We start from the raw sequence: 27916 nt of genomic DNA on the forward strand, positions 1-27916 counted from the left end.
TGTACTTGAACAACAATAAAAAAAGAGAAAGAAAACACATACACACACCTATGAGTAAATATGTGCAAACTATGTGTGTGCAGACAAACATACATATCACAAAGATATGTAATCATCCCAGATTCACACAGAGATTGTCGCTTGCACACATCTGTACAACAGTCCCATGTACAATGAATCCACACGTTCATGTACTTACAGACAAAGCAACAACTGTATGTTTCACTTGAACACACGCTTTATGCTCACACTCTCACAGTCACACACACACACACACTTCTGCCTTTTCCCACATAAGCAGCTCAGTGCCCCAGGACAGAGCGTATGGGAGGCCATATGTGTAGCCCACTCCAATCTCGAACCTCGTGGTTCAGACTATTGAGAAAATTCTTGGAAATCCTGCTGCCTGGGAGGGTAAGGGCCAGAGCACTTTGGAATACACACCTGCTCAGCACAGACTACACCCAACATACATACACATGCACACACACTTACCACACACCACATGCATGCACATGTGTATGAGCAGTCCCATTCTCCACACACCACACGTGGGCACATATACTCCCCAGGAGCCATGTGATCCTCACTCTGCACACACAACAGCCCCTCCTCCCACCTACCCTCCAGTTTCAAGTACATTAAAAAGGGAGACTATTTTGATCTTTAGTACAAGCAATAAATAAATACAGAGGAGGGGGAAAGGGCAGAAAAGTGAAAACAGAGCATCTGCCTTTAGCAAGAAATAAAAGGCAGCTTGGAGCTTCTCTCCTATAGGATCTGGGGACTGAACTGTCTGGCATGGGCCTGGTAGGGGACAGACCTGAGAAGAGGTACATCAGGCCACCTGAAATCACCAGAGCCTAGAAGTTCCAGTTGACTATACTCCTGATGAGTGGAAGTGAGTGATTTCTGGAGTGAGTATACTCTGGAGTGAGTGGAAGGCTGGTCCACCTGGCCCTGGAAGGATCTCTGACTGCTGAGAAGATCATAGCACCAGCCCTTAATGCTGCCCAACTAACTGGGGTCACCTTGTTTCACCCTGGCTCAGCCTGACAATCTGAGATGGGGTTGGTAGGTAAGTGCTCCAACATCAACTCCATCCTCACCCCCAGGGCTAAGGCTAAGTAAGTCAGCTGGGCTCAGAGCATAAGCTCCTCCAGCAGATCCTGAAAGAGCTGCCTCCACTGCCTCAGGGTGAATCATCTTGGCCAGAAGTCAGGGTGAGGGTGAGGTATGAGGCTAGTACAGGGTGTTGGGAGTCAGGCCTACCTCAGTGTTGGGGCTGTCGGAGTTTCTCTGGTGTGGAGCTGATAGTCCATGCCCAGGCCTTCCACAGCCCCTGACCTCAGGTCAGGTCTCCAGCTGTAGTAAGGGTCAGAGGAGGAGGGAAGAGTCAGGAGACCCCACCCAGGCCCTAGCCTCTCCCTGTCACTAGAGACCTACTCCTTGTTTGCATGATCTTGCACTCTGACTCAGTTTCCCCAACTTGGGCCAGTGTCTCTGGTGCCTCAGGTTGTGAGCTGTCCTGAGGGCTTGGTTAGAACAGCCTGGGCAGGCAAGCCAGTACTAACTTTCTCATGGGCCTAGTCATTTGGGAGGACAGCACTCTTAGCTGTCCTGGGAAGGGTCCCAATTCCATCCCAGAGTCCAGGCCCCACTTGCTGTCTTCTTTGCCAGAAACAAGCCCCCATTGGGCAGGTTCTCATCCAGGGGCCTGCTTCTGGGCAAGCAGAGTCATCAGCCCCAAACCTCTTTTTGACTAGAGTTCCTGGATATGCATACTACTCCTAGTCACCTCGACCAACAATTCCACATCTTTCCTAAGACTGTTCCTCTGCCATTCAGGCCAGGTACAGCCTGGCTGCCACTCACCTGGGCTCGCCCATGCTGCCCCAGGTTCAGAGGGAGCACTGGTCAGCCCGACCTCTATAGACAGAGAGGCTGGCAGGGACTTCGCAGTAGAGTCAGGGTAGTGGGGAGAGTCCTATAAAAACAAAAACTGGAGCCAGACTTCTCGGTGTCTCTAAGGCACAAGTCATGCTGTGGGCCCTTACAAAATGGGGCCGATCCAGTTCTTCTCAGTCTGGGAACCAGGCTTCCATCCCATGGAGGCATCCACTCCTGCATTTCCCAATGACCCCTCTCCATGGAAGGTGTGGAGGCCACTGGCCAGAAAAAGAGAGAGAAGTAAACCAGGAGAATACAGTGCACTGAGAGAGAGGAAACCCTCCATGGCAGACAGGTCTCCTATCCAACCCTGAGAAGCACCTCTAATGGGCAAAGTCAAACTCAAAAAGCTTGAACTACTTCTTTCTTGCCCCTTTCCTCCTCCTCTATGACACTGGAAAGCTTGTATTATGATAATGAGCATGGTCTTGGTTTTTCTATCACAAATGGAATCTAATCTACCCCTGTGCATAAAAAATCATGGTGTTGCTGTGCTTTCCATAGACCTGCCACCCGCCATGGCCTAGCCTTCACAGAGGAAACAGAGGTCCATCCAGCCTTGGGGAAGTGTTGGGAGCCTCCACCCAGCTGCTTGCATCCTGGCAAACAAATAAAATTCTAATTGTCCCTTTTTTGTACCCTCATGGATTAAAAAAAAATTTAATCACATGTTAATTTTTTTTGTAAACAGTCTTTCCCAAGCTAAGATTGAGAAAGCCAAAGTCCATCATTTCTTCCTACATTAAAAACCAGCAGGTTACCCTCCAGCCTTCCAGCCTCACGCAGAGGCTGGGTGGCAAGCTGTAGAGCCATTTCTGGGCAGACTGCAGCCCCTTCCTCAGGCAGAAGGTCAAGCCCCCAGGAGGTCACCTCCTTGCCCCTGAACCTGCTTGGGCATCTGAGGCTGGGGACTACCTGCTCTAGCCACCCACTCTCCCGCCAACCTTCCAAGGCCATTGTGGAGAAACATAAAACATCTAAAACACTACTGAGTCTGCAACCAGTGTGTCTGGCCCATTCTGCCCAAACCCTGGGCCCTCAGGGGATGCAGGCCTCTCCCTGGCTGGGCAGATGCTGCACCTTGGCCAACAGCAGTTCAGATTTCTGACTCCCTCCTGTAGGGCCGCTGCTCAAGGGCATTGCCACCAATTTGGGGTCTGTTAAAGTCGTGCCTAGCTTGGGGGATGCTGCTGCTGTCTTGATCTTCATCACCTTCATCCTCATCACGGCTCATGAAGGCCAGCTCATTCTCATAGCAAAAGGAATTGACGCTGGGCAGCAGGAACTTGTTCTCCACCAGGTCCTTGGCGCTGCAGCGGGGAGTGGAGGGTACCTCATAGGTCTTGTGGAAATGTGCATAGTCAATCTTGTACTGGTTCTTCTCCTCGAAGAGGACAGGCTCAAAGCGGTGACCCCACAAGATCTCATTGGCCAGGTAGGAGCTTCGGGCTTGTGTGGTCATGGCCGTGGCCTCTACCATCCCCTCTAGAATGACCACAATCTCGAAGTCATCTGTCTCCAGATCCTGCCGGCTGATGCCAAATAGTGGGCTGGCCTCGTCAATCTCATGCAGGATGGTGATGGGCGACACCAGGAAGATGCGATCAAGGCCCTTGTCGAAGCCCACATCAATGTCAATCTGGTCCAGCGGGATATACTCGCCCTCCTCTGTGACCCTCGGCTTGATGAGCTGAGCCCTCACATGGGCCTCCACAATGTGGCTCTTACGCAGGTTGCCCACACGCCACATGAGGCAAAGCTTGCCGTCACGCAGTGCCACAACAGCATTGTGGCTGAACAGCAGTGTTTGTGCCCGCTTCTTGGGCCGGGCCATCTTGGCCATGATGGCGCCAATCATGAAGGAATCGATGATGCAGCCCACGATGGACTGCGCCACCACCATGAAAACAGCCACTGGGCACTCCTCTGTCACACAGCGCAGCCCATAGCCAATAGTGGTCTGAGTTTCAATGGAGAAGAGGAAGGCTGCCATGAAGCCATGCACCTGCAACACGCAGGGCGTGCGACCACGGTCCTCAGCTGGCTCAAGGTCACCATGAGCCACAGCAATGACCCAGAAGATGATGCCAAACAACAGCCAGGAGGCAAGGAAGGCCAACGAGAAGATGAGCAGCATGTAGCGCCAGCGGATGTCCACACAAGTGGTGAACATGTCAGCCAAGTAGCGCTGTGACTTCTCATCCATGTTGGCGAACTCAATGTTGCACTGGCCATTCTTCTTAACAAAGCGGTTTCGGCCCCTGCGCCGTGTGTGAACCCTGCTGTTACCAAAGCCATTGGCACCCGACATGGTGACCAGGTGCAGCCCGTCCTCCTCTGATGACACAATGCTGTAGGGGTTGGCCCGGCTGGCTGCAGTCATCCCGGGGATAGGGCAGCCCTGGCTCCTCGCCCCCAGGCCGGCTCCAGGTGGGACGGCTCCTGCAACAGATAGGACAGCAGATGTCCTGCAATAGCCCACAAATTCCTCCACCCAGGGCCCTCAAATGTGACTGGCAGATGTCACATCTGCCCTCTTAATCTTCCCTCACACTGTAAACCAGCTCCTTATCCTCCTTCCCAGCTTAGAAACCTGCCACTTCATCTTCCTAGTACTTTCAGCCAAAAACCTTGAATTCATCCTCAGCTTCTCTTACTCCCACACTAAGGGCTCTGCTTTCAAAATACATTTAGGATATACTCCTTCTTCCACACTCACACGGCCCCATTGTCACCTACCTGGACCAGTCTGGCAACCACCTTGCCATGCTACTGCCCAATCCCAGTCCAGTGGCAGCCAGAGGGAGCCTGTCCATTATCTGCTCAAAGCCAGAGCCCCCACAGGTGTCTGTGGCACCTGTGTGGGCAGAGCTAAGGACCCCTCTGATCTCACCTCCCAGCCTCCCCCTCACTTACCATGCTGCTGCCCACGGCCTCCTTCCTGTTCTTTAAACCCACCCTGGATCCTCTCCTCTCAGGCATTTCCCTACCACCTCCCTCTGTCAGGCCTTGGCTTTAATGCCACTAGAATATCTCCAGAAGTTTTCTCTGTGTTCTCAGAGGATTTTACACCCTATGCAGGTCCCTAATGTAACCCCACAACCCTTACCTCTGGCCTAATAAGGGTAGTAATAACAACAACAATGATGCGCACAGGGTTGCAGTCCTTCCACAAGACCATCAGCCACCTGAGCACAGACACTTTGCTATTCCCCTCACTGCTGACTCACCCCCCCAGGGTCTATTGAGAGCCCTGTTCCCAAGAACACACCAAGCTGGGCCCCCCCACACCCCCCCACCCTTTTGAAATTCACATATTCCACCCAAGGTGCCCACTCTCAAAACCCATACACCACACCCTCTGCCTCCTTGTTGTGAGCAGTAGCTAGGAGGGGGTCCCTAAGTCAGTGCCCAGAGGAGTCACTGACTGGCTGACCTCATTCCAGGTGCCTCCCTGACACCCACTTTCCTCAGCTCTAAACTAAAGCACGTGGGAAACACTCAAAGTGTCACTTGGTCAGCCTGCCATGCACACACACACACACACACACACACACACACTGGGTGGTCTCAGGGCACATCCCACAGAACCGCACCCACACAGGACAAACACTGCTCCCATGGCTGGAGATACTCATCCAGTCCCTGAACACACAAGCCAGTGGCCACCCCTCCCCCAATGCCCTGCTGGCTCTGGGACAGCCTGTTGGTACCAGGCTGAGGCATCTGCAGTCTGGGTGCCATGGTACCACCTGGCCCTGTAGGCACTGGGGCCATCTGACCATTAGCACTGGGGCTATGGGTACTCAGGACCTCACCCTGCCTTAGCAGGGCTGAGGTGGAAGGAGAGGGAGACCCCTGGCCAGCTGGCCCGGACATGAGCATGAGGTTAGGCATGCTCCTCCCCACCAATGGGGACCCCATGCACCCCCAGACCCCACCTGGTTGCACTACGAGGTCAGAGCTATTCAAGGCTGGGAGACCTGAAGTACCCAGAAGACATGGAGGCCTCAGAGAAGATCTCAGGACAGCAGCAGGGAGGCAGGTGGCTGGACAACCACCAGAGGCTTAGACACTGGGAATGACATAGCCAGGAGGTAACAACACCGGGATTCGTCCCTGGTCTGTATGACCAGTTACAACCAGAGCCTCAGGGGGGCACAACCTTTGACCTCTGCTCCAAACATCTGGGAGACAGTGTTTGGTAGAGCCGCAAGGCTGCAGATCACTCCCTAGGTCTGTCTAGGTTCCTAGATGCTGCTGGATCCCCAGATGCTCATGCAGTGCTTACTACTTGAGAGAACCAGCTCCTCCAACCACAGGGAGAGCAGGCAAGACACATCAGCAAATGCTCTTGGCAGCAGATGCCAGCAGGATGTTGCCAGATGCCAGCAGGAGGTTGCCAGATTGCTGGGGGCGGGTTTGTGTGGCCTGGAGACCTTGAGGGCCATCTAATGGGTCATGGTTACTCCAGCTGGGACTCCAAAATAGCTCAAGGCATGCATGGGACAGAACTGCAAGAATCAAAGGCCATAGAACCCATTCTGATGCATAGCTCCTGGCAGTTGATCAGCCTCACATCTGGCCAGCTCCCAGGTAGGTGGGGCCACTGCAGTGGCTCTTGGTGTCTCTATAAGGCTGGGCACCTAGGACTCACCCAGACTATGTCACGCAGGCCCAGCAACCCTCTCACCTGTTGATGTTCCTCCTAGAACCACATAGAAAAAAATCAACTAGGTCATGTTCATACCTGCTCCCCTTTTTCTCAGAGCTGGAAACAGACTCAAAGCAAAGTCAGTTGTCCAAGTCACCCAGAAAGTCAAGAACAGAGACAGAGTGGGAGCCAAGTATAGTCCAGTCTCAGCTTTTGCCCTCATTGTGCTGTCTGTGTACATGCTTGTGCATGTGTGGATGAATGTGTGTATGATACCCTCAGGGTGTGGAGAGTCCCTCATAGGCTTGGTGAACAAAGCACCACAAAGAAAGCCCTAGAAGAAAACCCATGAGTAACAACCCCAGCACCACCAACTTACGAAACATCCCAAGAACACTCCTCACACACAAACACCAGCTTGGCCAGAAGGTTGCATGGCTCTTAAAGCCTTGCAACCTTCTCTAAAGACTTGATTTAAGAAATGTAAGATGAGCTCTGGCCAAGCAGCTCAACTGGCTGGAGTGTCGTCCCAGTGCAGGTTCAATCTCAGGTCAGTCAGGACACACACAGGAATCAACCAGTGAATGCATGGATGAGTGGAACAGCCAACTGATCTTTCTCTCTCTCTCTCTCTCTCTCTCTCTCTCTCTCACCAACACATACATTTTTTTAAAAAAGAAATAAATGTGGGACAATATTCTCAACCAGGGATATACAGGTGTTTAGCTCTTGCTCAGAGGCTGCAAGTGGTTAAATCAGATAAGAAATGAAATTAGATTTGTTTTGATGAAAGAAGCTTTAGCAAGCAAGCAGGCCAGCTCCCCATTTTATAGATGGGAGAACTGAGGCTGAGACTCTTCCCAAGTCACAAAGAAACTTGTGGGCTGGGATGAGATGGTAGAGATAATAGGACCATTGTCAGCAGGTGCCCAGGTTGGCCAGTGAGGGCCCTAGGCATTGCCAAGAAGGAATGGGAGAGAGACACTGGGGTGTAATACGTGAACCAAAAGAAACAGGGTGACTTCCACACTGGAGATAGCAGTGAAGCAAGCCTAGAAGGCAGAGAGTAGGCCAGTGGAGCACATGGACCCAGAGTCCCAGAGAAGTGCTGGAGCTGTCCCTGCCAGCCCAGCAGCTGTGCACACAGCTTCTGGCATCCAGCCTGCTCATAACTCTGGTCATGCCTGGGCTGGGATTTTAGAGAGGCAGCTACCACATGACCCATGGGAGGGCTCTGAAAGTCACTGGGAGGGGCCCCAAGGCTCTGGACACCTCAGGTTTCAATGACATTTGGAGGAGACCAGGACAAGGCCTGGGCTCACATCCTCAGATGCCAAGAAAACAGTGACTATACTGGCCAATGGAGGGGCCCTAAGGGACAGGACTTAAGATCCCCTACCTTCAGGGGCCTCTCCTCTGGCAGGGACAACTTCCAAGGTATAAGCATAGTAATCAATGTACATCCAGTGCTTATTATCCATCAGGCACTGTTCTAAGAGTTCTAATTAACTCACTTAATCCTCACAACAACATTATGACTATTATCCCGTTTTCCAGATGAGGAAACTAAAACTCAGAAAAGTTGAATTACTTGCCCTGGGTCACACAGCCTTCAAGGGATGAGCTCCCAGACTGAGGTAGGAAGAAAAATAAATGTCCCCCAGGCCCCAAGGCAGAATGTGGGTATGACACTATATTTCAGTCTCAGTCCTCAAGGCCTTTGCCATCCCATGTAGTGATTAGACATACAGACATCTTGAATCTCAGCACTCAACAACAGAGATAAAACCCATGCCAGCGCCCCAACCCAAGGCATTCGGCTCTTGCTTAGAATGTCCAGGGATGGGAAACTCCAACTTCATGATCAAGTCCTACCATTGGAAGAATCCTTAAAGATCACTTAGTTCCGGGAAAAACAGAATATGGCTTATACACACCTTTCTCTAGCTCATGCCTGTGGCAGATATCACTAATCCATCTTGGAACTTTCTCACTGTCCTGGGACAGCTTCAGAATCTCCTACTGCATTTGCTCTTCATCAGACTTAGGAGGAGACCTTTGAAAATCCAATCTTTCATTTTGCAGGCCTAAGGGTACACTGCAGCAAGACAGGGAGCTCAGTAGTGACAGGCACCAGGGGCTAGGAGTGCACAAGCCTGGGGGAGGGCAGTAGGGGGGGCGGCATTCCTGGTAGGGGTGCCATGGAGCAAGGAGCAGGGTGGGACATGCTGGCACATTGGGGGGGTGGAGGGCAGTGAGAAAGCTGAGGCTAGCTTGGGGATAGCCAAGAGTTGTCTGGAGGGGAGATGGAGGGTTGGAAGGAGAACCATTTGCATTCTCAGAGTCTGAGAGAAGAGGACAAACTCCTGTGCAGGGGCACCTTTGCAGGCCAACTTCCCTTCCTCTCCACCAATGCACAGACCAGCCTCTCCCCACAGTGTACACCCATAGCCTGAAAATACTCAGGGTTGACCTAGTGCAGACTTTCTGTGCTGAGGCCTTGCTAGGCCCAAGGAGCGGAACAGCAACAATATGTTTGTTATGTGATAGGGATGGGAGTGGTCAGTGTTCCACCTATTCCCTGGACCCTCACCATTCCAGGGCCCACTGCCCACTATTTAACCACCAACACAGTCTTTCTGCCCAATAGCTCTAGGGCAAGCTAGGGAATGAATGCCCCAGGAGCAACATGCAATTGATGATTGACAGGAATGCCTGCTCTATGCTGCCTCCCCAAGTTCCTCAGCCAGTTGCCCTCAGCAGTGGCTTTGTCAAAAATCCACCCCACAGTGGTTCCTTCCCTTACTGGCTCACTTCCCACTCACCTCAAGTACAAGACTCCTTGGGATCACCAACCACTAAACTACCTTCACAGAACTTGGTCTCCTGGGCTATCTCTCACAGGCCTCAGGTGGCCCCCCTGCAGCAAAGGCAACTGAACTCTAGCTTCCCCTCCTGGATGTTCTATAGCACCATGTGGTCAACATGGTTTCTCCTCTTCTTCCAAACCTCCTTCTCCCTCTTTTCCTCCCCCACCTCCTCCTCTCCCTCCTCTTCGCTTCCCTTCCCCCTCCTCACCTTCTCCTCACCCTCACCTTTCCCCTTCTCCTCCCACTCCTCGTGGGGTTAGTTGGGAGCCAATAGTCATTTCTTCAAGCACCCCAGCTACAAGCCTGGCCTCCTCCCTCTCCATCAGTACCCATACACTCTCCATTCCCTCGACAGGTCCTATGTATTTTACTTCCCAAATTCTCAAAGCCACCCTCCTGTCCAGGACACTCCTGTCTGGACACAACAACAGGCTCCCAATGAATTTCACTGTGGCATCCCTCTGCTCCATGTGGCCAACCTCCAAATCACAGCTAAAGGAAATGTTTAAAATCTTCTCACCTATCAGGGATCAGCTGAAGGCCACTACTTCCATAAAGCCCTTTGGATTCTCTGGCCCTGGATTCTCCTGTTAGGGTCAGAAACTACTCTCTACCTCATGTGAGAGTTGACTTTGCCCAGGTGCAGAGAGGCTGATGCAGGCCTGGCACAGAAAGGGTATCCAGGAAATGCTCACTGACCAGACAAAGGGATGAGGGAATAAGCACCTGAATGGAGAAATGGATGAGGAGATAGATGGACCAATGAATGAGGAGACAGCTATATGTACAAATGGGCAGTCAAGCATATGGATGGATAAATGGGATTGACGGATAAGTAGATGGATGGATGAGTAGTAACCAGAAAGGTGGATAGGTTAGATGAGTGAAAAATTATTGGATGGGTTGGGTGGATAGATTAGTGAGTGGAAGAATAGATGAATGAATCAATGGATAAAAGGATGCATGGATGGTTGGGCAAATTGATGAATGACTGGGAGTGGTGGTGGATGAATAGCTGGAAGATGGATAAATACACAAATGGAAAGATGGCCGAATGGGTTAGGTAGGTGGGTAGATGGCAAACAGATGGGAGGTTGTGTGGAACTAGTGGATGGATAATGAGCAAATAAGAGGCTGAGTAGGGGAATAGATAGATGAGTGGGTGAGTGCATAGATGTGTGTTTGGCTGAATGTATAACTAGATAGACAGGTGCATGTCAGTGACCTTAATCTTACCTTTTGAATCCTATTTTCTAAATAACAATGTTGAGTGGGCACATGGCTATCTTCAAGACTGCAATAGCAGCAGCTGCCATTTTTCCAGCATCAGCTGGAGATGAATCAGTCTCTAGAAGACCCTAAAGTTAAAGCAAAGCCAAATCACTGTAGATGGTCTGCTCTTCTCAGAGGGGCTCAAAACTCAGAAATTTCCACATGAACCCACATTTCTGCTTGCTACCCCAGGGCCCTGTTGGAAGGTGGAGGGTGCCACCCAAACTCTGATGCTCCATACCTTCACAGCATGTCAGCCTACCCATGACAAACTTTCAGAACCAGAGAAGGGCAAGACAAAATGGGTCCTCAGAGAAAATAACAGCTAATAATTAGCAAGTGTCCAGACACTGTGGTAAGCAGTTTATGGACATCAAACTCATGTAATCCTCACAACAAACCCACAAGGTTAGAACTATTGCCATTCCCATTCCAGAGAGGTAAGTAATGTGGTAATTCTCCTAAAGTCACAGAGAAACTCAGGTCCATAGCCTGTGCCCCTAGCCACCATCTGAAGAGCCTTCCCAATTCCAATCATAGGGCTCACCTGTGGATTGATGGCTAAATGGATGGATGATGGATGGGTGGCTATATGAAAGGATAAATGAAAGGGTGGATGGACAGATAGTCAGATGAATGGGTGGATAGTTGGATTATTGGTGGATAGATGGGTAAATTATAGATGGATGGATAATGGATACCATACATGGTTGGGTAAATTATGAATAGATAGGTGTGTGGATGGATAAATGAATGAATGAGTGGATGTACAGATGGATGGATGGATAGATTATGAATAGATGGATAGATTAATTATGGCTGAATGAATGGGTGGGTGTATTATAAATCCAACTTTTGCCATGGCTGGTGTGCCTCAGTGGATTGAGTGCCAGCCTGCAGAGCAAAAGGTTATCAGTTCAATTCCCAGTTAGGTCACATGCCTGGGCTGTGGGCCAGGTCCTTAGGTAGGGGCATGAGAGAGACAACCAATCCCTGTTTCTCTCTCCCTCTTTTCCCCTCTCTCTAAAATAAATAAATAAAATCTTTTTAAAAAATAAAAGTAAAAAAAAATAAATTCAACTGTTAATAAGTCACCACACATTATAAATGGGTAGATGGGTGTGTAAATAGATGGACAGGAGGATTATAGATGGATGAATTATGGGTAGATAGGTGGGTGTGTGGATAGATAGATGGATACATAGATGATATATGGATAATTATGGATGGATGAGTAGATCGTAGATGGATTATGGATGGGTAGATGGGTATGTGGATGGATAAATTAGTGGATGGGTAGATTAATGGATGGATGGATTATGCACAGGTATGTAGGCATGTGAATGGATAAGTGAATGGGTGGGTAGGTACGTAAATAGATGGATAAGTCAATAATAGATAGATGGGTAGGGAGACTATGAATGGATGGGTGGGTATTTGAATGGGTGGTTAGGTGGGTATATTCATAGGTGAATGAATGGATGGAAGAATGTGGTAGTTGGGGAGACAGATACGTAGATGAGTGGGTGAATGGGTATATGACTATACAGTAACTCGTCAGAGACTTGCCTTGAACATACACATGTCCTATGTGGTCCCTGCAATCCCCAAGTCTTGGTTTTCCCATCTGCCAAAGGGGCCCCCTGCTTTCATCTCCTGCATAAAGATCCTGATGTAAGGGTCACAAAAGAGTGTGTTGGGAAGACACTCTGTGAATTTCCAAAGCCAAGCTGACTTGGGATGCCCTTCTCACCTTTCCCCACCTGCCAGCCACTGAGCCCATGAAGCCCCGCCCTTTCACATCCAAAACTGGCTATAATCCACTGTCACACTGGTTTTTCTGGCTGGGACTAAGGCAACTGTTGATGAGTCACCACACATGATAAGCTTCCTGGGGTAGACAATGGCAATGGGCAAACAGAGATGGGTCCAAGTTCCAGCTCTGCCTCTCACAAGCTATATGACCTTGGATCAGTTACTTCCCCTCTCTGGGAAACTGCTTACTCTGTATGGAGATGGCCTGTATGGTCCCTCCAGGCTATCAACTCAAAACCCAGTCCTCACCCACTGCTTCCCCATCCCTCATCATTCCCTGAGCAGCTGCCCTGGGCCCTTCAGTGCCTCTCTTGGGCCTTTCACTCTCAAAACTGATGGGGAAATTGAGGCTCAGAGAGGCTGCATCAGAGACCACTGCCCAGAGCTGGGAATGCCCATGGCAAAGGCTTGTGCCTAGGTCTCTAATCTTATTCCTGAGCCCTTGCGTGGGCCCACATTGTGCCTGGCCCTGTGTGCTCAGCTCTTCGCTTCAGTTATTCCAGCCTTCCAGGCTCCACCCTAAAGGAAGATGATTCTTCCTACTCAACAAATGGAGAAATTGAGGCTGAGAGAGGTTAAGTCCCTTGCCCCAGGTCACCTAAGAGCTGGAACTCTGAGCTGAGAAGGTGTTTGTCACCGGGCAATGGGAGCCAAAAAAAGTTAGGGAGAAGGGATGAGGGTGGACAGCCTGCCCATCCCAGCTTCCTGCTGGTCATCTGGCCTGCCCCAGGTTCTCTCAGCCTCATTCCTGACTCTCTACCTCCTCAAAGGGGTTTTCTCTGGACACACAAATCCAGTCTGTCAGACTGGTTCTCACCCATAAGGGAGGCAAAATTAGCTCCATCCTGTAGAGAAACTGAAGCGCAGAGAAGTGATTTGCCCACAATTACAAAGCAACTGAATGAGTGGCACCTTGGAAACAAGAACACAGGTCCCTGGATGCCCTGTCCAGTGCTCCTGCTGACGCCCTGAAGCAGCCTGTGATGAGAGTTCAGCCATCTGGGGTTTACTAGACGTTCTCCTGGATCATGCATGGTCACAGTCCTGGATGTGGTAGTCTGGCTGGGAGGGGGACAGGATTTACCCACAAAAGAGGGGCAACCAGAGCCCAAACAGCCCAGACTGGCCCTCAGCCTCCCAGACAGCAAGGGCAGGGCCTGGACCAACACTGGAGCATCCCCACACCTCCCTGCCAGTGCCAACCTGTCAGCCAAAGCCAGGGCTGACACCTCCCGGGGAACAGGACAAGCCACTTCCCCTTCCTGAAACCCAGCTTCCTCCTCCACAAAATGGGCTAATGACTAGACTCCCAGGGGATGTGCAGTTCCATGTGGTGAGGGAGGTATGCTCTGGGCACAGGGCCTGGCACAGCAGGGCTCCAGAAGGAGGCAGTTGTCATCATTGCCAACATGACGTCAACCCTCCTAGGAGGGGTGGCACACAAGGGGCAAGAGAGTCCTTATTCCAAAATTCAAGGCCTAGCCACTCTCCCAGCTTACTGTGGACCTCTCCCTGGGCCTCAGCCTCCTCATCTGCAAAATGGGTAGACTTCACCTACCTCGGAAGCCTGCCAAGTAGGTAAACCGAGGCCCTGTCCCAGTGTGTGGCACGCAGTACACCCAGAGTCAGCACCAGGTCCTCCCACTGTTCTCTGACAGGGGTTTTCCAGCTCTGGCAGCTGGCACAGGCAGCTCAGAGCAGAAATAGGAGCCCCCAACAGGATTCAAGCTGGCACATCCTGACCCTCCTACTTGGCCCAAAGTGACCCTCTCCAAATGTGCTGCAGCAGTCAACTAAGTAAGTGAGTGATGAGCTCCCTTCTCCAGGGAGCAGCCTAGCTCCCTTGCTTCTCTGTGCTTGGGAGAGTACTGGTCAGCAGGCAGCACTTGGTATGTGTTGGCTGCAGCAACCACAAGTGCCCACGACCCTTCAGGCACCCCACTCTGTAGTCTGAAGAAAGCAGCTGGGCACACTGAACCCAGTGGAAGGTTGCACCAAGTCTCCAGAAGGAGCAAATATCTATCCTCTCATACCTGAGGGAAGCCAGGGCAGGAGGTTCTGGCCCCAGGGGTGGATGATGGGTCAGGCCAGGCACCAGGGAATGTTTCAGGGGGTATTTTTATCTCAAGAACATCCTTCTATAGGGTTTGGGGGCAGAAGAGAGACAGAGTGTCCTTGGTCCCAGGCCTCTGGGAACAGCAGAGGACAGAGGTCCCTGAGCACTCTGCTAGAGTGGCTATTTCAGGCAGCATCTCATCCCAGGGAAGGTATCTGACTCAGCTGGGGCATGGAGGGGCTTCCTGGAGGGAGCATCAGAAGCAGAGAGAGCACTGAAACCAACCACAATACAATGAATGGGGCTCCGAGGTCCATAGACCGATAAGCACACCTGGCCCTGTTCTTCATACACCGGGCATCAGCCAAGGCCTCCCTGCTTCTGAAACTTCCTGTTCCTATTTGCCAGTGAAGAGCTGGTTCTTCCAAGCTCAAGATTCCAGGGATTAGGGGATGCAGGTGGTATAGAGAAACAGGCAGGGGTACACCCTAATAATGGGGAAGGAGAAGATGTATCAAGATGCCTATGTGCACAGGCATTGCAGCCAAAGCACTATACCAGCACAGGAAAGAGACTGAGGCTCTTAGAGGCCATGAATGCATATTAATGAGCTTGGACTGGATCCCAAAGGAGAGTTTGAAAGTATGAGTTCTGGGGCAATATGGCTTAGGTTCCTATCTTGTCTCTGTCCCTTCCTATATGATGTTGGGCAAGTCATATAACCTTTCTGAACTCCATTTTTCTCACCTGTAAAATGGCATTAATTATGATATATATATCATGGGGTGATGATGGTGCTTCAGCAAGTTAATACATGGAAGTTGACCAGCTGGAAATCTTTACCCCATCCCCCACCAACACACACACACACACACACACACACACACACACACACTTCCACCATCACATGTCTGAGTCTGATTCATGCTGGAGAGAGGTAACAGGCCCCTGGGAGGGCCTCAGTTGGACCTCACTCCAGGCAGGAAGGAATGAGCAGATGAACAGAAAGAACTCCAGGGGGAGAAACCAGTGAGCAAAACTCGTATTTTTCTTACAGCAGTAAGTTTTCAAGTGTCAACCTAATTTGAGTCTCAGACATTTCTTAAGTGTCCAGGATGTATGTGAAAATATTTGATATTAAGTAACAAGAGATATCCTGGGACCTGGATAACATTATGCTAAATGAAATAAGCCAGTTAGAGAAAGACAAATACTATATAATCTCACTCATACATGGAATCTAATGAACAAACTGAAACAACAAGCAAAATGGAGACAGACTCATAGATAAAGGGCAGGCCGACAGCTCTGGGAGGAATGTGGTAAGGGGGTGGATGGATCAAGCAAAAAAAAAGAAAAAGGACTCATGGACATGGACAATAGTGCAATGATTGTGGAGAGTAGGGGGAGGCAGGTGGGTGGAGGTGCAAGAGGGCATAAGGAGTTTAAACAGTAATGGAAAAAAAGCAATTAAAAAAAAAAAAAGAACATCCTGAACCAAAAGAAAAAAATACCATGAATAAACAGGCTGGAAAATTTCCCAACATAAAAATATTTATGATGCTGTTTATTGAAACCCACCATAAACAAAATAAAAGGTATAAATGCTTTGTTTCTTTGATGTTTGTTATTAAAAAATAAAGATTGATGTACTTAATGTACAAAGTGCTCTTATAAATTCACAAGAGAAAAGGACACACACTAGGAATAAACTGAGGGCTGGGCTCCCCACTGAGGGTCACTCAATTCTCAGCAAGCAATGTCTCAGGAATGTCCACACCTTACAACCTCAGTGTAAGCTGGTTCCTCACTGCAAATGCCTTGCCCTGCTTTCTGGAACTCAATGCATCCTTTGAGCTCAGAGGATGCCCCCTCCTCTATGAGGCCTTACAAGATGCCCCTGTGTCCACTGGTGCTCCTTGCCAAGTCCGCATAACATGTTTCTTGGGCCCCTAGAACCAGTGCCTGGCTTCAGTGAGTACCTGGCATTGCATCAAAGATTATTCCAGGTAGGATGGCTTAAGCATCTTTGACAAAGGAGGGAATAAGCCAGAGATGTGCACAGCCTTGTCCAAGGTCACCAATCATGAGCCACAGAGCTGAGTCTGCCATTGAGGTATCTTACCTCTGGTCCCTCTGTGCTCCAGCCACCTCCTCCCTAAGGAGCCCTCCAGGCCTGCTTGTCCCTATGGGGGGGGTGGAGGGGGCTGAGGAGTCCCACCTTGGAGGTCATATTTCTTCAACATGGGCTGGGCCCAATGTGAGGCCTGTCTAGGCAAAGGCCAGGCAGGACCATGACCAGAGCCCCCAGCCTCTGTCCTGCAATGACCCTAAAGCACTGCTGGGGGAACACAGGGAAAGTTGCTTTCTCAGTTTCCCTTTTCTTATCCTCCTTATTTTGTAAATTTGGCTTTGTCTACGGATCAGAATATTTCCTGGGAGGGCCTGACAGGCCTCTGAGGGTCATAGGGTTCATGCAACTGGCATGGCAAAAGCCTGAGTTCTGAGATCAGGAGCCCAGGTAAATAGGGTGGGCCCATCACTCCACCCAGGGTTCCCCTTACAGCGCAGCTCTTAGAGAACTGCCAAGGCTTCCACCTGCTCACCAGAACCACACTCAGTGGTTACTCACTCATCTCCTGTGCCTCTATGTGCCTGTGGCTGACATCTGAATGGGGCAAGACAAACAGAAACCACGATGAGGAGAAAAGAACCCAGGTTATGCTGGAGGCAGGGTAGGCACTGTCCTAGAGGTCAGGAAAGACCTCTCTGAGAGAATGTGGGAACAGCAATTCTGGAACAGCAGGGACAAAGGCCCTAATATTAAAATGTTGCTCTGTGTGTGCAAGAAACTGGAGGGAGAACAATGGGGCTGGAGCTAAGTGCCAGGGATGGGGCAGAGTAGGTGAGAAGGAGCAGGTACAGCTTAGAGAGGGCCTGGGCCCTCTTCCTCATTTACCATGCCCCAGAAATGGCGCTTAGAGGAAATGCTTCCCACCTCCCTGCTCTGCGCACATGCCAGGCCCTCTGCACAATGCTCTTTCTTCCTCATTCTTCCTCCACCTCCTATGTATCCTTCAACACCCACCCCCAAGTCCCGACCACTTGTTCTTCTATCAGTCCTAGGCCAGACCATTCTGGGCACCAGTTACCTATCCCTCTGAGTGTCCCCCAGCAGCCAGGAGGCCCCTGAGGCCAGGGTCTAGGTATGACTGTGTGAAGCTTGGTACAAGTTCCTAGGAGGAGGTTAAGGAGGATAACAGGAACCAGGTCTCAAAGCCCCTCAGGAGTCTAATCCAACTGTGTCCTTGAGGCCTGCACTACTACATGGCAGGCAGGGCTATAGTCCATTCCAAGACCACTTCAGTCCCAACTTATCTCAGGACCTTGCCCTGTTTGGGCCTCAGTTTCCCTGACTGTCAAATCAGAAGCTCCTCTAGGTGCTGGTCACATTTCTGGTTTCCTCTGTGATCCTATGTGGGTTCTCCTATGTGTTGTGGAAGTCAAAAGTACCCACAGCCAAACAGGTGGAGACTGTGGCCTCCCCTGTGAAATGGTGGGGTTGCCTGGGCTGTGTCTTCCTCATTCATCCATTTATTCCACAGCCCATCTTCACTGAGCACCAGTCATTCGAGGCCTTGTGTGAGGCACAGTGTGAACAGGGTAGAAAGCTCCTTCTGCCTCGGTGCTCAGAACAGATGGGAGAGGACACAGACATTTCAGGATAAATGAATAAATGGAAAAGATTCAGGCTGCAGGAGGTGCTAGATGACCCACCCCCCCAAGGGAGCTGGTTGGGAGAGAGCCGAGGCTTGGAACAGGCAAGGAGGAGCTGAGGTCTGAGGCAAGAGGATCAGCAGGAGGGAAAGGGAAGATGAGTTCTGATAGGGAAAGGGTGGGGTGGGCAGGTAGGGGGTCTTGCATGTGACCCATCTACAATGTCCAAGGCCAAACTCAAAGTCCCTTGGGAGTCTTCCCAGGGCCTTGGCCAGGAACACGAGCCTGAGGAATTTTCTGGAACACAGGGAAAGGTATTGACAGCATCACCCTTCCATGTATTACCTCACCTTTCCTGAGTGAGGTGCAAGCTGTTCTAGGCACAGCCTCATGTATAATGAGGCTCAGGGTGGGAAGGCATTCACTGCTGGAGGGTGACTGGACTGACATTCTGACCCCACAGCTGTCTCACACCAACCTCACCAACCATGCAAGCCTTTCCAACCCTGAGGAACTGAAACTGTACACCATCATGCATGAGGCATGCCCAACACTTGATACACACTACTTGGGTTCATGCAATCACGTCTTTCAATAGACACAAGAGACTGGGCTCAGAGAGGGTGAGTACATTGCCCAAGGCCACACAGCCAGTCCACAGCAGAGATGACATGAGAATCTAGGACTTTGAGGGTGATGGGAACAGAGACCCTGCACTTGACCACATACACCTGATCCTAATGTCCCTAGGTAAAATGAGTCTCTCTGGGTGGCCCAGGACTGCCTCCTAGTTGAATGGCTCCCATGACTGCCTGCCCCTCATGGCTAACTGATGCTATGAGGACACAGGAGCTGTAGGCAGCCTCGGGCTGGTGGGCTGAGGGTCTGGCATTTGGACCTCGTTTGGCCCCTGCTGTGCTATGTGACCTTGAGCCACTGACCCTCTCTGAGCCTGTTCCCAGAAGAATGAGGTAAGATTAAGGGCATCTGTCCTAGAACAAAGGGTCTTACCAGCAGGTCTCTGCCCTGAGAGCAGGTGATGCAGCTACTGAGAGTCCCAGGAAAAGTTTTCTCTTTCCTGAAGCTTTTATTTAGTGCCCAACAACCTTAGGAGAGACTGCCTGGGTCTCTCTGTGCTCCAAGAGGAATAAACAGGATAGAGAATCCAGTGGCCCACAGCGACAGGCCAGCCAATGCCAGAGGGTTTGTCACCTCCTAAACAAGGCACACTGGAGAGGTCATGTGCACCTGGTGGCAGGGGCACAGGGCCAGAGCTGAGAGGATGAATGAGGGTGCTCCCCCTTTCCACCTGCACATCAGCATCTTCCAGCAAAGGGAGGGGCAGGGATATGTTATGGTGAGGTAGGTATGAATTTGTCCTATGCTTGGTCCTGACCTCTACATGCTCTAACTTGCCCTGTCTCCACTTCTAAGGTGCACACCTGCACTATTAATCCTTGCCTCAATTTCCACACTGGTTAAATAGGCCTAATGTTAGTGCCTCCCTGTTACAACTGTTGGGAATTAATGAAGTTAGTGGATGCAAGGTACCCAGGTTATGGTCCTGTATGCAACAGGTGCTCATGCGTGCACCATCCTTTCATGAACACACCACCTGGAATATAGTGCATGTTATTCTAGGATTGTCAGGGATATGTGTGTACCTGGTCCCACTTTTCATTTCCCCAGAAACGGACCTTGAGTTAAAGACGGGAGTGGGTAGTTTAGGAGGTGATCCCAGGGAAAGAAAGAGAGGGCATGATAACAGTCAGTACCAAGTGTGTTGATGAGCACCTCACCACGGCAGGCACCAGGGCTCTGGCCCACTGGCGCCTAAAACTTGCACCTTCATTATTCCCCCTGTGGCAAAGAAGCCCCATGGTGCTGGGGTGGGCAGTGCTGCCGTGGCCTGGTGTTGTCCACCAAGGGTGGGATGGCAGGGGGGATGACTGGTGGCCAGAGGAGGTGCTCATGCAGAGGTGAGGACGCAGGGAATGAAAGTGCAAGGTATGAAGTAGGCAATCCAACAGCTTTCGTCTCACACGCAGTGGTGTGTGAATGTCAGCTATGTACCTCTGCTCCTCTGTGGGAAAACTCAGTGCACATGTCCTCATGAGGACAAACCTGTGCCAACACCAGCACTGGAGCTGGACACTTGGGGCTAGGTCTCTGTGTGTCTGCTTTTGCATACAGGCATGTGTGTGTTTGAGCTTTGTGCACACATGTGTGTACCCAGTATGGCAACACACATGCTCACAAGCCCAGGTTATGTGCATGTTCGTGCACCATAGTCCCTCACCCAACCCTGGCAATGCAGATGGTCTGGTCACCTTGGCAACACAGCAGGAACTGGCCATGCTGGGACAGCTTGGGTTCAAACCACTGAGCCCAAAAAGGCTGAGAAGAAAAAAAAAGGTGGAGGGATAGAAGGGGGTCAGCTCTGCTCACAGCTGACCCACCTGCACCAGGACCTGCCCCATCCTGTCCCAGATGAAGGCTGCTGGGAGCCAGGAGGCAGGTGGAAGGCCCTCTATGAGACTTGACTGGCTGTGTGTCCCCAGTGTAGGAACTCTTCAGAGCACTGGGGAGCCCACCTCAGAGGACAGCAAGCAGTATGAGGTGCCCTCCCACATTACCCCTACCTCACCACCGTGCCTCTGTAGGATCTAGGGAGGGCCCACTCCCAGATTCACTGAACCTCAGAGAAGGGCACCCCAGACACCAGACACATTGTATGCTAGGGCACACTGGGCCACTCAGCACAGAGGTCACCTTCTCTGGACAATTAATGTACTAATTGTACAAGCTACCCCATGGCTAGTCCATTAGTCGTGTGATGATTTATTCACGAGCTCCTATCTCCTTCTCATCTCCATGGCCAGCTCATCAGCCTCACTGCCTCTACTGGCAGGGCCCAACCCACAGACACTCTCCCCTAATCTCACTTGAAAATGTTGCATGCTATTTATATTCCATCAGACAGAGTGCATGAGGATGAGAGCGCTGTGATCACTGCTCACAGGCGGCTAGAACTGAACCCCACAGGGGTGTCTGGGAAGTGGACTCCACTTTCTAGGCAGATGTCTGTGGTTTCTCCCACTCTTTGAGGGCAACTCTTGCTTGAGAGCCTGTGGCAGGCTTTCTGCTCATTGTGTCCTGAGGAAGTCCTGTAAGAAAGAGTCTGCTATTATCCCCATTTGCCAGATGAGGAAAGTGAGGTTCCGAGAGGCAAAGTGACTTACCCAAGGCCAACAATCTGTTATGCAAGGCAAAGGTAGTGACAAAAGCTAGGCGGAAGGCACCAGAGCCCCTCCCTTTACTGCGCAGCATTTGGCCTCCCTGAGTCCCAGAGTGGCCCTCCGAGATACGCCCCATCATGATCCCTGTTTTACAGATAATGAAACCATAGCTCAGAGAAGTGAAGTAAGTTTCCCAGGACAGCACAGCCAAGAATGGATGCCAGACAGATGACCCTGACTAACAATGTGTTCCAATCCTTGCCCTGGATGATTTTGTTGATGTGCCCAGGGAGCAGCCTCCAAAAAAACGTGAATGGCTCAGTGCAGTCAGTGAGCACTGCTGCCCGAAACCACAGCCATTGGGGGGGGGGTCCTCCTCACCTGACCTCTTCAATGCTTCAATGTCCAGACCTACCTCCCAAATGCCAAGTGGAAGCCCAGGTTGGCTGGCTCTGGTAGTTCCAAGGACCCAGCTGTCAGCACAGGGCAAGTATGAAGAGATCAGGAATCACAATGCTGACCTCTCCTCATCAACTGACAGAGAAGGGGCCCCTCGCCCAGCTTGACAGGCCCAGTCACGTCCACACTGGGCTGGGAATTCTGAGAACCCTCTGCCCAACCCCAGGGCATCCCATAATCCCTAGCCTCTCCTGAGACTTCTGAGAACAGAGCCAGCTAGAATCCCAAATCGCAAATCTGGAAGTTGGGTGCCAAAAGTCCCTCCAAGGGCAGGACTGGACATGCAAGGACTTGGTGGCCAGCACAGGGTCTGCAAACAGTAATTGTCCAACTAGTAGGTGCTGTGACTGGCGTTCATGTCATTTGCATAGCTTGAATACAGACTGCACAGGCTTTGCTGTGGCTGACTCTGAGTTCAAATCCCAGTTCTGTAACACCCTGATTGTATATCTCAGGCACCCAGTTGTATATTCCGAGCCTTAATTTCCTAACCTGGAGGATGTCACTCCTTCCCTACAGAGTTGTGGAGACAAAGCAAGTCCAGGTACATACAGCACTTATCTCCAGCCTCAACAAGCACTAAGAGCCGACCAGCCCCTCATACTTGATTCCAACACTAAGGCCAGGGCAATTGACACTTCTGAGTGACCACCCAGCCAGTGCCTACCAGCTGGGGACCCAGAGTAGCCACTGTGCCAGGCCTGACAGGGACTCAGAAACAGCAGGAATGTAGCCCAGCTTGGGGAGGGAGAGGGTCCCCAGCCAGCTTCAGAGGCCCAGGGGCCTAGGGACCCAGAAAACAAGCTGAGCCTAGGACACACAGCAGGATAGGGCAGGGCAGGGAAAGGTAGGCTCTGCCCAGGAGCAGCTCTGCCCACTCACCCTGAGTCAGAACACACTTGCCCTCTTCACAGGCCAGTCCACAATCCCTGCCTGAACACCAACCATGTTCAAATAGCAGCTCTGCCACTCCAATGTGGCAAGATCCTAGGCAGGTCACTTCACCACTCAGGGCCTTAGTTTCTCTGCCTGTAATATGGGGGTACTAAGATGTGATTCTTGTGAGGAATACTAAGTTCATAAACTGCTTAGAACTGTGCCCAGCATAGAGAAACATCATTATCACTATCATTAGCACTTCTGGGCAACATGCTATGTATTCACAGTCTGTATGCAGGCCTGCCAGCTCCAGAGATCCTCATGCATTTCTAGGCACCCCTTTTCTTTGGCTCCAGCAAGTCCTGAAAAGTGTTCCTAGAAAGAAAATGAACTGACATTTTCTAATGGTTTACCTCTGGCAACACTGAACTCCCAGCCATTCCCACTTCCATGCCTTTGCTCAGGCTGTTCCCCCTACCTACCCCACACCCACGGGGCCCAGATACCAGCTAGCCTCTGGCACAACCTCCAGTCCCCCAGGCTGGGTGTGGGAATGCATCCAACCCTCTGAAGCCTCTGGTTTTCTCCCTGTCACAGCTCTGACCACACTAGGCATTCCTTCTAACCCCAGCCTCCATATGAGCTTCTAGTCCTAACTCAGTCTGGAGGCCTCCAGCACAGGGCCAGGCATGCAGCAAGGTCTCCAAAACTGTATTCAGAACAAGAACAACCTGTAATGAGATCCCACGTTTACCAAGCAGGCACTGTACACCGAGCCTTGTCCACAAGTGCTCTGCCTGGAGTCTCTCATTTAAGCCTCACAAGAATCCTAGGAAATAGATATTATAATTTTACAGGCAAGGAAACTGAGACACAGAGAGGTGACCTAAGAACACGGCAGACTTCACATGGAACAGAGCCAGGGAAAACTCCCCTCTCTGCTATAGCTCATGGGGTAGGCAGGAGAGGCCAGCACTGGTGACCAGCAGTGTTCTGCAGTGGGGATGGTCCCCTTGCCCCTCAGTGGTACCCACTAAGCTTAACCTCCAAGGGTCCCTGCTCATCAAGCCACCAACCCACATGCAAGTGTGAAAGCAGGACAGAGAAGAAGTAGGGCCATGGAGCTGGCTTCAGACCTGTGGGACTGCATCATGCATCCAGGCCTCTTTGGCCTCACCTGTAAAGTGGAAGGACTGTGATGAGCAGGCACCTAATACAGAATGGGTGGTCAGCAATCAGTCCTGGAAGAAAGAGACCCCTCTGGGCCCACTAGCCTCCCTCCACTCATGTCTCTCTCTCCTGGTGGTAGGTCAGCCCAGATAGGCTGAGGCCCCCAGAGGGACGTTAAACGGCCTGGTGCCAGATCAATTGCCTGCACGACGTTGGCTCTATGAGCAACACAGGCAAAGCACCTGAAGCACTGGACAAAGGCATGGAGCTGCACGGGCTCTTGCATACCAGGAAGAGCAGCCTAGGGGCAGGGGTGAGCAGAGCCTGCTCTGAAGGCCAGCAGTCAACAACACTAGACAGACTATGTGGGACACCGATGCTGGGCTTCTGACAGCTGCTCATCAGCTAGAGCCTGACCCTGATTACCCTAAACCCTGAGAAAGAAGACACCTAGTTAAGAAGGAATCCTGGTGGCTAAATGAGCTCAGATTTTTAAAAACAGAGCCTAGTAGCCATTTCTACACAGGGCCTCTCAAGCAAACTGCACTTCATGGAAAAACCTGCACTGCCTGCCTGTCTGCCTGCACTGAGTCCCTTCCATCTGAGCAGCCCTTCTAAAGGAATTCCTGGAATTCTATTTCAACCAATAGCATGGAGGCTTTCCCCATACATAGGAGCTGTGCAGCTCTAACCAATGAGAGTGGATCTATTATGACCAATCAGGACAGTGTCCTTTGGACCAATCAAACTGTGAGAATTTGGAGCCCTCATTTAGGACAGACCAATCAGGGACCAGGGGTGGAGACTTCCACCTCCGTAAGCCAGCTCCCTTCTGGCTCTGGGAATGTACTTTCCCTTTCCATCAAAAACCAAAGATGGCATTTCCCTGGCTAATGCATCGCCAGAGCAGAGCAGACCAAAGAACAGAACAGATGAACACTGCACAAAGCAGACTAGTGCAGAGGAGAGCAGAGCTGTCTACCTGGAGAGGGGCCTGGCCCCAAGGCTATGTCACAGCCATGCTGTCATGCTGCATCACAACTAAGGTATTCCACAGTCTTGTTGCTTCCACAGCTCCGCTGTATTACAATCGAGCTGTTTTGCATTGAATAAAGTTTCCATTTTTCACTGCACCCCAAACTGGGGATTCCTGTTGGTATTGAATTGGTGCCAATGACCACCAGCTAACAACAGCTAGGCCAGGGCTCAGTAGAGCACCTGAGCCCCCCAAAACCCGTTAAACCTGAGCCTCGAGTCCTCATCTGTAAATGGAGATAAGAGGAGAAAGGCACATTCCAGGGTTATGTGTGAAAGCAATTGTCCTATCCTGAGACCCGGGAACCTGCACTCTCCCTCCAGTCGAGTGTGTGTGGGAAGGGGGAGTGTTGGGGGGCAGGAGGATAGGTGAGCTAGAGAACCTGGGAGTTGGGGAGATGCAGGCAGATAACAAAAGACTCAAAAGACATATGGTCTTAAAACTCCAGCCCTAGCCTAGAAGCAATCTGGGCCCCTCCACAGAGTGGTGGGCGGGGCAAGAGTGGCCGAAAGTTACTGAGGGTCAGAACATGGGGGACTGGGGTCCAAGCCATGTCACCCTCACTGCCCGCACTGCCCTCCCCTACCTGTGCCTTCAGGTCACACCCACTCCACTGGTCACAGCACACACAGCCAAGGAACCCTGGTCTCCACTGCCCATGCCTGCCATTAGGCCTTCCATATCTCTCCGCAGTCCACATCCCCTACACTGCCCCCAAGCTGGATCCCTCCCTGTGGGCCACAACCTATCTATGGGCCAATCCAGACAGCCTGACCTGGCCTACACAGCTGGCCCCAGGCCCCACCCTCTGAACCCACTTGCCTAGGTTCCACCAATTGTGAGAAAGGGAAAATAGAGGGGAGTCCATAAATCCCCACTCTCTCAATAGCACTAGCCTAGCACTCCCAGGCCAAGGGGAGCCAGCTGGCTTGAATCCCCTCCAAATCAAGCCACTGGGCACAGCCTTGGTGGGGGACTCCCACCAGCATTCAGTGCTGACAGGCTAATTAGGGGTAGAGGGATCAGCTGGGCCGGAATCTCTTGCCTCAAACAGCTGCAGCCTTGTGGGGAGCAGGGGGACAGTGCACAGAGAGAGAGAACCTGTGGAGGGAAAGCTGTCCCTTGCCTGGCTTTTTACTTATCCCACTGAACCAGGCAGACACAAGCTTTCCTGGGGAGCCCCACCCACTGAACTGAGCACTGCTGAGCACACACATGTCCATGTCCATAACCCTGTAAGAGCTCGCAGAGTGTCTACTGTGTGCCAGGCCCACAGGTACCCCTGGACATGTAGCCCCACTAGGAACTCTAGTGGGCAGATTATTCCCATTCCCAGGAAACTAAGGTTCAGAAGAGCTCTGTGGCATGCCTAAACCACTTGCTGAAGTCACTGCCACTCAGGAAGTGCAAGAGGAGGGTAAACTCCTTCAGAAAGCCCCCTGCACAGGCCACAAACCTGGCCATCTACAAAAGGCACCTGGGTTCACTGGAAAGACAGCACCAGCATGTGGAGACTGTTCTCACATTCACTGTGCAGATGGGAAGCCCAGATGGTGAATCAGTGGAGCCAGGAAGTAGCCTTGCCAAAAGGCGGAAGGAAGCCCAGCTTAGCCCTCCTCACCCATGGAGTTGTCCTGTGCATTTCTGGGTAGTCATCCTTGGTGCCTATGTAGCAGCTTCATCTTCTCTCAAGGAGTGAGACAGAGGTAGGGAGGGGACAGAAGCTCTGGAGAAGGTGGGAGCTCAGCTCTGGCCATGGAGAATCTAAGGTACCTGCAGACATGTCAGGGAAACCCACATGGGGCAGGCGGGTGGCTGAGCCTGAAGGTAGAAGAAAGGAATGGACTACGGATGAAAAGTGGGAGCTGGGTAAGAGATGGGCTCAGGTGTGCAAGGGAAGAAGGGGACACCCCAGTGAGCAGACCTCAGGGAGGAGGCGGAGTCACAGGGTTAAAAGACAGGGTAAGTGCCAAGCCACTGAGGTGTTCTTAGGGGATCTAGGGCAGGCAGGATGAAGACTGGAGGTGACCATGAACCTCAACAGTTTTGCTGGTATCAAAAAGGTAAATGCCAAGAGGAGCAATTGAAGAAAGCAAATGGGGACACCACCTGGGAGGTATGTAGTTCCTGACAGAGAGAAGTGAAGCAGGAGCTAGGGGGCTCCAGAGAGGTACTTTAATGTTGGAAGATGCCTTTCAGAGGTAATGTGAGGGGGCACCCCCCAAAACGGAATTCATTTATTTAAAAAATTGTGTTCTTAGCCATGGCTAGTGTAGCTCAGTGGATTGAGTGCTGCCCTGCGAACCAAAGGGTCACAGGCTCAATTTGCAGTCAGGGCACCTGCCTGGGTTGTGGGCCAGGCCCCCAGTAGGGGCCGTGTGAGAGGCAACCACACATGATGTTTCCCTCTCTCCCTTCCCCTCTCTAAAGATAAATAACTAAAATCTTTTTTAAAAGTGTGTATTTATTCTCTCATGTTTAAACTTCAGTCACCTTCAAAGTACTGTCCATTTGATGTAGCACACTTATCAAGCCTTTTGCCACTGCTCAAAACAGTTTTTGAACTCATCGATTTTGATGCCTTTTAGTGCTTCTGCTGGTTTTTGTTTCACTTCTTCCACATTGGCAAAACAGATGAAAAAAAATCCTTTGAGGATTTTGTTTTCCTTTGAGGAAACAAAAAGAAGTCACTGGGTGCAAGATCCAGTAAATAGGGAGGGTGGGACATGAGGATCATGCCGTTTGGGTCAAAAACTGCTGAACGTTCAGCAAGATGTGGGCAGGTGTGCTGATAATGCA

At 51.2% G+C, this 27916-nt stretch overlaps 1 protein-coding gene across 1 annotated transcript in view; it reads right to left on the reverse strand.

Annotated features, from left to right (window-relative positions):
- Positions 1 to 2692: 2692 nt before the first annotated feature.
- Positions 2693 to 27916, reverse strand: part of LOC119062276 (ATP-sensitive inward rectifier potassium channel 12) — a 48020-nt gene continuing 22796 nt past the window's right edge. The window contains exon 2 of the mRNA XM_037163219.2: positions 2693 to 4392. Coding sequence (XP_037019114.2) covers positions 3047 to 4333 — 1287 coding nt within the window. The 5' untranslated portion in view covers positions 4334 to 4392 and the 3' untranslated portion in view covers positions 2693 to 3046. The remainder of the gene's footprint in view (positions 4393 to 27916) is intronic.

The sequence above is a fragment of the Artibeus jamaicensis genome, unplaced genomic scaffold, assembly GCF_021234435.1.
Source record: "Artibeus jamaicensis isolate MK-2021 breed Jamaican fruit bat unplaced genomic scaffold, CSHL_Jam_final contig_419, whole genome shotgun sequence".
In the NCBI taxonomy this organism is placed as follows: Eukaryota; Metazoa; Chordata; class Mammalia; order Chiroptera; family Phyllostomidae; genus Artibeus; species Artibeus jamaicensis.